General features: G+C 45.6%; 1 protein-coding gene across 1 annotated transcript; it reads right to left on the reverse strand.

The window, feature by feature from the left end:
- Window positions 1-8,129: 8,129 nt before the first annotated feature.
- LOC308313961 (kelch repeat and BTB domain-containing protein 13-like) lies at window positions 8,130-13,162 on the reverse strand. The gene is made up of 7 exons (XM_080761306.1): window positions 12,905-13,162; window positions 12,251-12,502; window positions 11,717-11,898; window positions 10,899-11,201; window positions 9,947-10,252; window positions 9,573-9,729; window positions 8,130-8,531 (listed from the first exon to the last, which is right to left on the reverse strand). The coding sequence occupies exons 1-7, from the start codon at window positions 13,001-13,003 to the stop codon at window positions 8,277-8,279; spliced, it is 1,554 nt and encodes a 517-aa protein (XP_080617432.1). The 5' UTR covers window positions 13,004-13,162; the 3' UTR covers window positions 8,130-8,276.
- Between the last annotated feature and the right edge of the window lie 588 nt (window positions 13,163-13,750).

Consider the following 13,750-nt stretch of genomic DNA (forward strand, 5'->3'; position numbering starts at 1 on the left):
GGACAACTTGCATTAGAGGCGCTTTATGGCTGACTCGGAGGTATATCTGTGTTTGGAACATGCCTTGGTGAAGGTGAGATGGTACTGCACAACATTATGGGTAATAGCATATAATTAGGGTTTAGACAAGTACATCGAGCTGTTATTTTATGTGGCTTCTTGTCTGTATTGCACTACTACTACTTCTGTCCCCTCTATCCTTGATCGTTTCAGATGTGGACACTGGACAGTTACAACTTGCATATTCTCCATCATGCTATAGCCAATATGATTTCGTATTACCTATATGAAATCTACATAATTGACAGAAATCAACTACACTAAACAAAACATCATGCTATAGCCAATCCAAATGTGCAAAAATAAATCCCCATTGTAGATTAACAAGCACGACTGTGTACAGACTGTCCGGCAAAATTGGCAGATAATGACATTATGCAGTCTTGTTTTTGGCTGTGTACCGGACCGGCACCTAATTGGCAGTTAATGAGTTTATGTTGTGTTGTTTTTGGCTGGGCGCTGGACTAGCCCTATAGATGTATGTTGTGTTGACTGAATGACTGACTGACTGACTGACTGATGATCGCCAGCTACGGTTTAGACAAATTAATAATCTTCCCTTCGGGCTATGGGATGTATTCTATCCTTGGTTGGCCTAACAACTAACTAGCGAATCACATAGGAATCGTCCCTCCAGGCTATGGGATGTAGTGAGTGTAGTACAAGTCTGTAGCCAAATCCCAATACACAAGTTTTGCCTCCTGAGCCCTCCTCCATCCGTCCTCCAGTGTAACCCAGAAATCGTGTGCGTAATGGTGTGTTTGGCTTATAGAGGAACCAAGTGTGAGGAAAGACGAGGCTAGCCTGATTCCCACCTTGCTTCGCTGCATTCTGTGAAATCCTTTTTCAAATCAAACAACTTGTTATACCCCCACTGTAACAATCTACGGTAGAGCAGGAGAGAAAACACCCCGAATAACAATCACTCTGACAAAACAGAAAAACAACAGACATCCGCACGTAGAAACACATGAAAGAGCCAGGGGAGTCAACATCTAGGCTAATTACAATAGTGATAATGAATTAATAACTTCTCTTTCAAATAAACATGAAATTGCTCTGGCAACTAAATGTATAACCTTGTTTTTAATCATCATAGCTCACCCATGTCATGTGATATCCTACTTCAGTACACTAAATAGTACCGGGACCACTACAGAAAATTCCAGATGAACATTTCATATTAAAGATTTAACATTACAGACATTTACCACTGACTCCTTCTAACAACGAGCAACAAAAGAAAACAACAAAATTGTTGATCACCACCTTGCATCACTCACCAATTGCCAACCATTTCGTACGTTCCCGGGTCCAGCCGCATTGGCCTACTTTGTTTTAACCCAGTCTTGAAAATAGGTGAAAATAGCCAAACTATAAAATATAAATAGACAAACTATATGCGAAGCAAAGCACATACATGATGTGACGTGACGTATTACATTTTGCCCAGTCCAAAAAAAGCTATATCTTTGGTGAAGAGAGGGGAAATGGAGGGGATCAATAAGCTATATCTTTGGTGAAGAGAGGGGGAAATGGAGGGGATCAATAAGCTGTAGACCACTGGTCAACCGCAACGTGGCCTGCAAGTCAGCCGCTGCCCGAAAATGACGAGTATAGGAGCTTGCTCTGTCCCCTAATGGTATTTTGGTCCAGCGTCACCCACTATCTATTATGCCGTCACCGGTATTTGTGCCTAGAAGTGTGGTCATGGGCGCGCTGGCACGCTTTCCCCTAAATTGCTGTTTTGGTCACACACATTTGAGAAGGCGCATAGTGGAGTTTAAAAGCACCCGTAAAGCCGTAATGCCAAATTAGTTTGGTATAGTGGCACGTACTGCGCGCCTGCAATGGAGATGTCCGCAGAGTCAGGCTGCGTCATCTCTCCTTATATATCTCTTTGTACATTTCCTATAATCAGAAGAATGGAGTGCCTGCCACTTCCTTGTGTCCATTGTGTTTATATAATTGTATAGTCAAAGAAGTTATTTGGCTTGTGCCAGGCATTGTGCGGCGTGCTCGATTCCATTTGCTCGTTCAGTTTCATCACCCCATAGCGCAGCAAATGAGGTTTAATCCGATTTACAGAACTTTCCTTTTCGCTTGATACCGTTTCGTAGAGACGGTCTACACGCACGATCTATATACCAAATGAAAGCGAATTTCGTAGTTTACATAGTACTTTGAAATTAAAAAAATTAGCTAGATCTGAGCGAGTTGTAACTCAATGAAAATATGTGTTCTTGACTCTGTGTGGGGTGGGGGAAAAAAGTGAGACTTCAAGGCAGCAACACATCACTCTTCCATCCTTTAACGTCTTACTGTACCACACGCTTTTTACATTTCTGACTTGATTTCCATCAATCAAAAATTAAAGTGGGATCTTCAAGAATATTGAATAAATGTTTATTATTTCTTTATAAACGTAATAATCAGGTAGCCTGGCTGCCTCTTCCATTTGGTTACATTTGTATACTCTCAGAGTTAATTTAACACATTTGTGTGCTTATGCATACCAAGTACAGCCATATAGCTAAAATGTCCCTCCTCTCCTACAAAGAGATTATTTTCACACCTGTAACCTGATTCAAGTCAAATCATAGGTCTGATACAGACTGGCCTCCCTTGCCAGGAGCCACAGTAATTATAGCCTGAGACAAACGCTGGGTGCAGCCCTCTGTTTAACACGAACACTTCAAGACATCCTCACATTCCCTCCTAGAAAAAGAAAAGAAAAAACACATATTGGTGTATAGCACTTTACTTCCTTCCACAGAGTGTGTTGAGTCAACCACGGCAAACCTTTGTGTTCTCAGATCTTTGTTAAACACACAGTATACTTTGTGCATGACCCACTATATGCGTCGACTGAGGCGAGTAAAGGTGGATTACATTTCTTCCCACGTTTTGTCCCAAGTATAAGACAATTTGGACGTATATCACCTTGGGAGGGCACTCTCCTTTGTGTCACTTTTGTAAGGTCTTTCCTTAGCCGGCCTTCACTGAATGGGTGGAGAGGTTGTGCGGGAATGGAAAGGTCGCCGGTTCGACCCCCTATACGTGTTCATCTGTGAGCAAGGCACTTAACCCCTAACAGTCATCTGATCTGATCTGATCATTCCCTGAAGAAGACCTCCTAGGTCCAAACATGGATTCTGAATAAATATACAGCGCCGTGGCTACGTGTCTGCAGCCTTTTTCTCATTTTTACTTAACCCACTTAAACAGTCATCTGATCAGCCATCTGCTGGGTAAAGCAAGCAATTTCGCCTCCGCAGAGGACCAGAACATACTCTGTCACTGTGTTTCCCTCATTACCCCTCTTCTCTCTCCCATATGTCTTATACTGTATTTTCATATTCTTTCTCATTTCAATTTCCTCTGTCAATTTGGCCCTTGCAAATATTGCTATCTTAAGATCCTGTGTGAATTGAATGATTGGGGGAGGGATAATCATCCAGCGTGTCTACAAAGCCATCTTCCACCAAATCAATGTCGCTGACAGTGAATCTAAATCTCTCTTTGGTTTCCACATCCCATTAGTATCAAGGCACAAGGGGAATATGCTGTATTTTCTCTCATTTCATCTACTTTCATTATCTCCCTTCTCCTTTCGATTTTTGTGGAATACCTCATTTATTCTTTATCATTTACCCTTTGGAAAGAAAGAGAGGGTTTTTTTATTGGACACTTGAGGCCAGGGATACATCCTTGAGATTGGGGATAGGAAAGAAGTCAATCGTTTTAATGGCGAAATTGATGGCCTCCCCATCAGGAAGGGGGCAAGCCGAAGAGATGGGCTGTAGAGACTATACAGCGAGAGAAGGAAAACAGAAATCTCCTGCAAGGACACACAACTATTAATGTGATTTATTCATTCGCCTACAGTATATTGATTTATATTTTCTGCTGTCTTGGCTGTCATACCATCTGCAAAGTAATATGATGCGTCTGCTGTAACATCCTAATGTCCCCGCTTCATACATGTGCACGCGCGTGCACGTGCGCACACACACACACACACACACACACACACACACACACACACACACACACAAACACGCACGTATGCACATACACTCACAAACACACACACACACACACACACACACACAAACACACACACACACACACACACACACACACACACACACACACACGTGCTATGTATAGCATTAAAATAGTTTAACTGATTTACATGCTATATCAACACATTTTGCTGGGAATCCCCTGGAACCCTATCACCCATCACTGGTTAATTTTGAGAACCAATTTACAATTGAGGCATTACATTAGAAGACGCTCTTAATCCAGAGCTACAGAAAACAAGAACAACACATGGTAATACATCAAATACATGAAATCTAGTCATCAAGAATCGTAAGGAAGTTAAGAACCTAGCATCTGCCTAACAGTAGAAAAAATCACACCCGTGTGAACTGAGTGGTTCAAATCCCCTCTCCCCCCCTCTCTCTCTCATTCTCTCTCTCTCATTAGCAGGCAACAGTGCAGCACTATCTCTCTCTCTCTGTTTCTGGAACAGCAGCGCCCCTACTGGTACTCATAGTCATACTGGTGCTCATTAACACATAGGTTAACACGGACAGTTCTGATTGGGTCTGCAGTTCTGATTGCAATGGAAAGATCATTCCATATAGTTTTGGAGTCAGAACCATGTGCTTTTACTGTGAATCACATACTGTACCCATGGTGCACAGATTAAAACATACTGTAGCTCTGCCCTGCATGGCAGACACATCAACGCGGTGAGGTGTATCCACGGCCCATGCAGCAGCAGCACACACAAGGCAGGCAGATGGGGTGCAGGCTTCCTGCCTGGTGCATGTCTGTCAGGCTCCAGGAGGCTCCAGGAATGTTAGCCCGCTGTGCAGCAGTGGTGGAAAAAGTACTCAATTTTGTTTTACTTAAGTAAAAGTATCAATACTGCGATATAGAAATTCAAGTAAAATAAAAAATGTACTTGAGTAAAAGTTCACGTAAACGTATTGGCATCAAAATGTACTTAAAGTACTGAAAGTAAAAGTAGTCATTGTGCAGAATGTCCCATTTCAAGGTTTAAATGTATAAAATGATTTTGAAATGACCGAATGTATATAGGGTTGAAGTTAACGTTAATGTACCGGTATATTTTATAATAATAATCAAAATCTTCAAAGTAACTATAAACAAAAGTTTTCGAACTGTAGTGGAGTAAAAGTACAATATTTGCCTCTGAGATGTATAGTGGAGTAGAAGTAAAAGTATTGGAATTTCTCAAGTAAAGTACAAATACCTCAAAACTGTACTTAAGTACAGTACTTGAGTAAATGCACTTAGTTACTTTCCACCACTGCTGTTCAGGAAGGACCGAGCCAGGACAGGCCGTGTGACCTCAGCCATGTTCTGTTTTGATAACCTCATCCCTCTAAAAAACCACCCCCTCCTCCCCCCCGCTGGCCCCCTGATTCTCACCAAAAACCTGCTCTGATGTCGCCGCTAGTGGAATTAGCACTCAGGATTGTATGATGGAGACATTTCTATCTGTATACATACATGTGTAGAAACCAAAATGAATATGGGCTGTGCTCACACTATACTGTGTGGGGGTCGTTGCAGGTGTTGTTGCAGCTGAACTTGCAGCTGAACTTGTCAGAACTGCTGACTATAAGTATAAAATATAGTACAGGACTTTTATATGATTACGACAGATGAGGATTAAAATAAGACTTGCAGTATAACACTATACCGTGTGTGTGTGTGTGTGTGTGTGTGTGTGTGTGTGTGTGTGTGTGTGTGTGTGTGTGTGTGTGTGTGTGTGCGCGTGCGTGTTCGTGTGCATGCATGTGTTTTTCGTGATCATATGTCCCGCATTGCGTGCGTGTGTGGAACCGTGTTCCGTTCATATGGCGTGGCTGAAATGCCCATCTCCAGCGCTGAGTGGGTATAGGTGACAGCTCATCCATCAGCCTCGTTGGCTGTCAACGTGGCGCCCTGCGTGGGTACAAGGATGGATGAGGGCGGCCAACGCAAGCTCCCTCGTCCTGCCTCCCCCATACACCCCCCCCCCCCCCCCCCCACATCCATCCACCCCCCCTCCACCCCTCCCAGGTGTTCCCATAATTCACCGGGCCTCACATCCCCGGCACACATTCCTTGAACTTCAGAGGCAGACAAGAGCCCCGATTTATGGCTTGCTGACGGACAGCGGGAGGGAGGGACGGGGCTAGAAGGTGATAGGGAGCTACTTCAAAGAGGAGCGAGCGTTTGTTGTTGTTCTCTCCTATGTCGTCCTTGATCCCTCTGTGCGCGCACGCACGCATGCACGTGCGCACACACCCCTTCTTTTATATGGTTCTACTGGATGCGTGTCATGATGACGATGCCAGCCAACGGGATGCGTGTCACAATGACGTTGCCAAACGTGTCGTGTATACCCATGAGGTTTCTACATTAGCCTGATGTCAGTGCTGGATGTCGCCGTCGACCTCATATACAGTATGGAGCTCTATAGGTTGTCTCATATATGGAGCTCTATAGGTTGTCTCATATATGGAGCTCTATAGGTTGTCTCATATATGGAGCTCTATAGGTTGTCTCATATATGGAGCTCTAGGTTGTCTCATATATGGAGCTCTATAGGTTGTCTCATATATGGAGCTCTAGGTTGTCTCATATATGGAGCTCTAGGTTGTCTCATATATGGAGCTCTAGGTTGTCTCATATATGGAGCTCTAGGTTGTCTCCATATATGGAGCTCTAGGTGAAAGCCTTCGTTACACCTATACTGTATACTCTGTCTCTCTCCTCCTCTCCCCTTACTCAGACGCACACACACACACACACACACACACACACACACACACACACACACACACACACACACACACACACACACACACACACATTTTTGTTCTTTATTTGAATCCACAAATTACAATTAATTTGACAGTGAAACAAATATAACAGGGTTGAGAGTTCATGGACACGGATAAGGATACACATGGCACCTTCTCCTCCACACAGACAAACTGCCTATAACAGCCGAAACAGAGCCGTATTTGGCACGTTGGCACGTTGCTCTTTGTCTTGCCAGCTCTTGTTAGGTCACTCGTGGTCAGTTGCAGTATGTGTTGTAGCCTACTACATGGCCCAGGCTTCCAAATATCAGTATAAATAGATACCCGAGGTTTGTTATGATTCCACGTAATGGTTGGTATTTAGAATGTTTATCTAGGAATGCTGGTCCATGTATCATGGAAATCAAAGACATAGCCCACCTCCAGAATCAGGACTTCCTTGTGGCTGGTGTCAACAAAAACATCAGGTGTATTTGGGATGTTAGCAAGGACATCACATGCACAACTAAACCAATGCGGTAACACTCTTGAATGTTTACATTTCTCCACTGGTTTGCATATTTTCGAACTGCATCAGACACCATAGGTCAACAATATGGTCGTGGCGAGCAATATACACACTTTAGTATGCACTACATCCATGTGTTATGTGTGCAATGGATTCTAGGTGTTGTTCAGAATCATGATTCATGATAGTTTATACAAAGTGACAAACACACACCACACACACACACACACACAAACACACGGTAGTGGTTGGAGAAATATGCCTGTAGTCTGTCTCTCATGGGGTCGCGCTTACACACCCACCCACACACACACACACACACACACACACACACACACACACACACACACACACACACACAAAGGATTTGGCAGTGGTTGAAGAAATATACCTGTATCTGTCAAGTCAAACCAAGACAAATACATTCTGCCCACTAAGACGGACGTCCTGGATGAATCAGAGTAAAGATGGAGTGCCACAATTCTTGTTTCTATTTTTCCAGTTTGTCATGTGTCTATGAGGTGACAGTACAATTCATTAGACACCCTGGAGTCGTTTTTATGTGCAATGGTGTATTAACTTTGTATTTAGGGTTTCTTCCTGGAGGATGAATCCTTGACAGTCAAACGGACCAATGAAAAAAAACAGTAATATAGTGACATCACAATATCAGACTTCGGTGTGACTTTGGACTTTGAATACGTACGTCACACCAAAAGGCTCTGTCTGCTGCGCCCGTTGTTCCTTCATATACACATCGGAGCAGCATTGTCTGACCCGCTGTACATAATGGACATAATGTATGCTCCCTGCAGTGTGTTCTAACATTGGTGTTCAGTGGGTGAGCGAGGTCACAGATCAGATAGCATAGCGTCCACAAAGCCCTCAGAAGTGTCCAGCCGTGGAGGTGTGTGCCGGTCCGGTTTCTCTGGTGGAGTGACCAGGCCACTGACCGGTCCGCTCCCTCCAGGCCGGGGCAGCCGCAGCAGACAGGTCCACAGCGAGCCGCTGGCGGGGAAGCCTTTCATCTGCCGGCGAGGTTTCCAGGCCTCGCCGCCCGACTCCACGCCATACACCAGGGTCAGCATGTGCTTGACCGTGAACACCTGTGGATGTAAGGTTAACCCACTGAGTTCATGATGAGGCAATGATGATGATAATAATAATAATTACCATAGTCAAAATACATAAACCAATAAGCAAAAATCAATACCATACCCGTGTCACGATAGAGATCCACCAGGATCCATATAAGTTATTTTGCATTTCCATATTAGTTATTTTGCAATAATAACAATAATAGTCATCATTATTACCAATATTATTATCATCATCATCATTAGTTTTTATATTATTAGGCATACTTTCACAAGCAGAGAAGCAAGTACTGTAATCGCCTGCGTATGTCGGTCATATGTCGGTGTTTATGTATGTACTGTATGTATGTGTGTGTGTGTGTGTGTATGTATGGCCTACTTGAGTAACTCAAATGTTGTTTTGTTGTACAGTACGTATAAGATAGGTACTTAAGTACTGTACTTAAAGGACCACTTCAACGCTTTTCAACTTATCTTTGGTCCTCGTGTTCATGATAAAATACCACTATTTTTTTCTACTCAGTCTGTGTCTCATATAGGAGGGCAGTGGGCAGTTCAGAAACCCGTCCACCAGTGACATAATTGTTAAGCTAAGATTTGTTTCTTTTAAACAATATTATTTAAAAATATATATTTAGATTTGTATTATTGTGAGAACGATGGCTTCCATTATCGCATTGCAACTTTTCAGGAATAGAAAGCCTGCAGTTTATTTGAAAACCTTAGTTTTAGTTACTTTGTAGATTTGGATTATTATGACAAAACCACTTCAGCCCTATTTGCTCACAATGCATTGTGCATCTTGTAGGTCTGCTATTTTCAAAGGATTTTTATACATTTGAAAACTTGAAATTGAGACATTCTGCACAATACGTATAGGCCTACTTTTGCTTTTGGCACTTTAAGTACATTTTGATATACTTTTGTTCTTTCACTCAATTTACATTTTGAAATCCAGACCACTACTTGTTAATGGATTTCTACATTGCAGTATTCTTGATACTTTTACTTAAAGTAAAACATCTAAGTAATTCTTTTCCACCACCACACCTGGTCGCCGCGCACAGCGGCAGTGAACAGCGCCCCCTTGCTGTTGACGTACAGGCCGGGCATGGTGCTCCACTGGCCCGTGGTCACGTTGTAGCACTCCATCAGGCAGCGCAGGAAGTCATCACCCGGTCCGTTACGCATCACGTACAGGTTGTCCCTGTGGGGGGGAAGTGGGAACCAAGTACATTTCATTTACTTAAGTACTGTACTTCAAGGGTCAAAAATTACCCCGGGTCTTAACCGTAAGTTAGCGAACGGCGATCCTCCCATGGGAGAATCGCGCACCACACGAGGCATGCATTTTGTAACCGTGAATTATAATCCGAGACAAAAGGCTTTTAAAAATCCAGCGGCCATCTTGTGGCCATCTCTACCTGTGAGCCACCATACAGTGTCCGTAACTCTGCGCTCGTATCATGGTGGTGGTCAGCGTCCATACGTCCCGCCCCGCCTCGTACTCGTAGATGTCAGTGGTGTCCGGTGGTCGCCAGAAACACATGAACATGCGGCGGCGACAGACGGCGCAGGCGGCCGCGCCCACGGGGCGGGGCGCGGGCGCCACGGACGTCCACTCCCCTGTGCAGACATCGTACGCCTCGGCGCTGGAGACCGTCTTCTTGTTCACCTCGCCTCCGACCGCGTACAGACGGCCCTCGTGGCCCAGGAGGGTGAAGTCGTACCTGCAGACAAAAGGTTATGGGTTTACTCCCATATGAGCGTGAAGGGGTGCATGTCTTTAGTCTGACATGCAATAGTCTGTCACCCTATACCCCAAACCCACAGCGTGCGGTTTACATGAAATCTTTCACAGACGTTCTTACTATAGGCTGAGGAATATATCCCACCCTTTTCACATTGGCCTGTTATAGCACTACCAGGAGGCCGACTTTTGTAAAACATTTTTTTTACTCCACCATATTTTGTCCAAAATTCCTGCAAATCGTTACACAGTATCTCTATAGTCATGTGCTCAACACAGCACTGTCTGATATTTCATATTCCATCCTGATTGGCTAACATTGACTTTCAAAGTTTACAGGATTGGCCCGTTTTGAACAAAAAGCCTCAAATCATGAACGCAGCGTGCAATTTACTTGAAATCTTTCAGACGTTCCTACTAGGCTGAGGGATGTATCCCACCCTTTTCACATTGGCCTGTTATAGCGCCACCAACAGGTGGATTTTTGCAAAACACATTTTTGGAACAAAATGCCTCAAATCATCCAATTGCCATCACAGGCGTAAGAATTTCACATTGGCCTATTATAGCGCCTCCAGGAGGCCACAACCTGACCTGCCCTGAGGGGCACTTTTTCTAGTTTGTACCTGGGTTGTTGAGGTCCCGGCATGGTGCTCCAGGCGCCTGTCTCGGGGTCGTAGCAGAAGCCTCCGTTCACCGCGGGCTTGCTGTAGCCGTAAACCCCGCCCACCACGTAGAGGCGGTTGTCTAAGACGGCCACGCCTGCCAGGGCGGTGCTGCAGGCTGTGGGCAGCTCCGCCAGGCGTCTCCACTCGCCCGCGGTCTCGTCCAGGTGGCACACCAGCCTGAGGGAGTCCCGGAGCTCCGCCACCGAAGGGGAGTGGGTTCCCAGAGCCACATAGGACGCTGGAGACAGAGACTCCACGTATCTTAGGAGGGTTATTATTATAGGGATGTTGTTATAGTCGACTGAAATGAAATGAACAAAATAACCAAAACTAGGACTGAAATCTCATTTTAGTCAACTGAAACGAAATTAATAAAATAACCAAAAATATAGCTGCAAGCAGCGATAAGACGGGGCCAAACAATAAGTAAAATCACACCCGTGTGAAGTGAGTGGTGCAACTCCGTGTGGGGGTCCGCGGAAGTTCCAGACCACATGAACACGGCCAGGGTCCCGACCTGGTTCCGGCAAGCCGCCCCGCGTCCGAAACGGTGGAGAAATTACAGAGTTACCGTGTGGGGGTCCCTGGGGGTGCCCGGAACATCCAGACCACCAGGAACATGCCCAGGGGGCTGGCCCGGATCCGGCGAGCCGCCCCGCGTCCGAAACATGACAGATTTACCGTGTGGGGGTCCCTGGGGGTCCCCGTAACATTGGGGACATCAGTAGATCCTAGCGCTAACGTACGTCAATAGATCCTAACGCTAACGTCGGTACCTCAGTAGATCTGGCGGGAGGTTAGACTCTGCCTCCTCTCTCAGGTCGTCGTAGGCGTCCCGTAGGAAGTGGGCGGAGCTCTGCTCCAGCGCCCTCAGGCCATAGACGGAGGCCGCGCGGTACGACAGAACGCAGTTGTCCGAGTCCAGCGTGTTGCAGAGGTGGCGCTCTAGCGGTGCCATCTGGAGGAAGTGTTGATTTTGAAAACAGCTCATTTTGATTAACTTCTTTTGCCGTAGTCTTTTGAATACATTTTAATTTAGTCAACTGAAATGTTTGTCTAATTAGTCTCATTTTAGTCGTTGATTAAGTCGACTAAAATATGTTTAATTGTCATCTGCTATTTTAGACATTTTAGTCTAGTTTTTATTTGTGTACAAAATTGTCAATACATTTAGTGTCTTAGTCTTAGTCATCACAGCTTAGTTATTATTTAGTTTCTAACTTTCTATTCAGAAAAAAAGGTATAGTCGGTCAAAGAACATTTTTTTTCGTCGTAGTTTTTACTAGTCGACGAAATCAACACCACTATACCTGAAGGAATGCGGCGCACTCGATGGCCTCCACCAATTCGTCGGGGTCATTGACCCCACTGAGGGCGGGCACGACCTGGCCCTTGCAGACGGCCATCGCCAGCAGGAAACCCCGAGCGCTGAGCCCTCCTTTCAGGTGCAGCGAGTCCCCGCCGCTCTCTGCCATGCCACAGGAGAACAGCGCACGGAAGTAGTCGCTGCAACTGGCCAGCAGGGAGCGCTCTGCCGTGAACCAGCTGTTCTCCACTCTCACCTGTGGAGAGTATGCATGCATCACTTTTCCGCCGGGACCCCCCCCCCCCCCCCCCCCCCGACAAGACAGCATTAGCTCTATATAGATATAGAGCTAATGCTATTATATCTATATATATTTATTAGTAGGCTTGCTTAGTTGTACAGGTTATAGGGACGCCTGTTTGCTGGTAGGTGTAGGCTGAAGCCAAGACAAAAAAAAATTAAAGTATTTTGTTTCCGTAAACGAAATGCATGCCTCCTGTTTCCTGGATAGACTGTGACAATAGCAAGCAGCTGTCCTCCTTGGCGGGGTGACATGTGACTGGTGGGCGTCACCATTTACTCAAACCCGCAGAAGATTCCATGCTCGTGCCTCCATGCATTTACAGACGCATGCACACTGGTGGCGCACCAGTCTCACCTTCACAGAGCCTGTCCACTGGTCTCTCTCCCCCAGATCGGGCCTCCCATCCTGGCCGCCAGGTCGCTGGTCCAACGCCAGGCCGCTGGAAGTCTCCATGATCCTTCACACTCCTCTGGTTGGAAGCCCCCCCTCCCCCTCCCCGTTCTCTAGTGACAATGCATGACGAGCATGTGACAAGAGTGTCGGTCTGTCTCTCGGGACGCAACGATTTAACACACGTTTAGTAAGTTAGTCAGCGCTCACACGCGTTGTTGTTGTGCCTTCTGCCACGAAGGCTCCAAAAATAGAGCTGGGCTATAGATAGCGGGCCTAGCACGCCCACACACACGCACGCACACACCACTGTGACGCACACGCACGCACACACACACACACACACACACACACACACACACACACACACACACACACACACACACACACAGAAAGACATGCACACACAACGCTATAGTGACAGGATTTAGCCATTCATTTTTCATGACATATAAGGTGACATTCCCCCAGATTGTCTGCAAGCTTCTTTTATTGCACCTGCATAAGATATTCACCTTGCTCTTAAAGTGCCACCCCCTCCGGCGCCGTTTGAATTTGTTTGTGTGACTCTCCTGAGGAACATTATCAGTCACGCAGGTGTGTATTCGTGCGAGCGCTCATGTGTTGTATGTTTGCGTGTCCGCACACACGCATACCTTTCTGTGTGTGAGCGTGCATGCTCCTCTCCTTGCCAGTGAGTGCTAGATTGCAGGAGCCTGCGGTCTGTGAAGTTGATGGATGCAGCGACTTGTGTCATCTTTCTGAGGTGGATGTGTAATGAACCCTGTTCTGCTTTTGTAACAGTTTCAC

The sequence above is a fragment of the Protomyctophum bolini genome (genome assembly GCF_963924005.1).
Source record: "Protomyctophum bolini genome assembly, chromosome: 4".
Lineage (NCBI taxonomy): Eukaryota > Metazoa > Chordata > Actinopteri > Myctophiformes > Myctophidae > Protomyctophum > Protomyctophum bolini.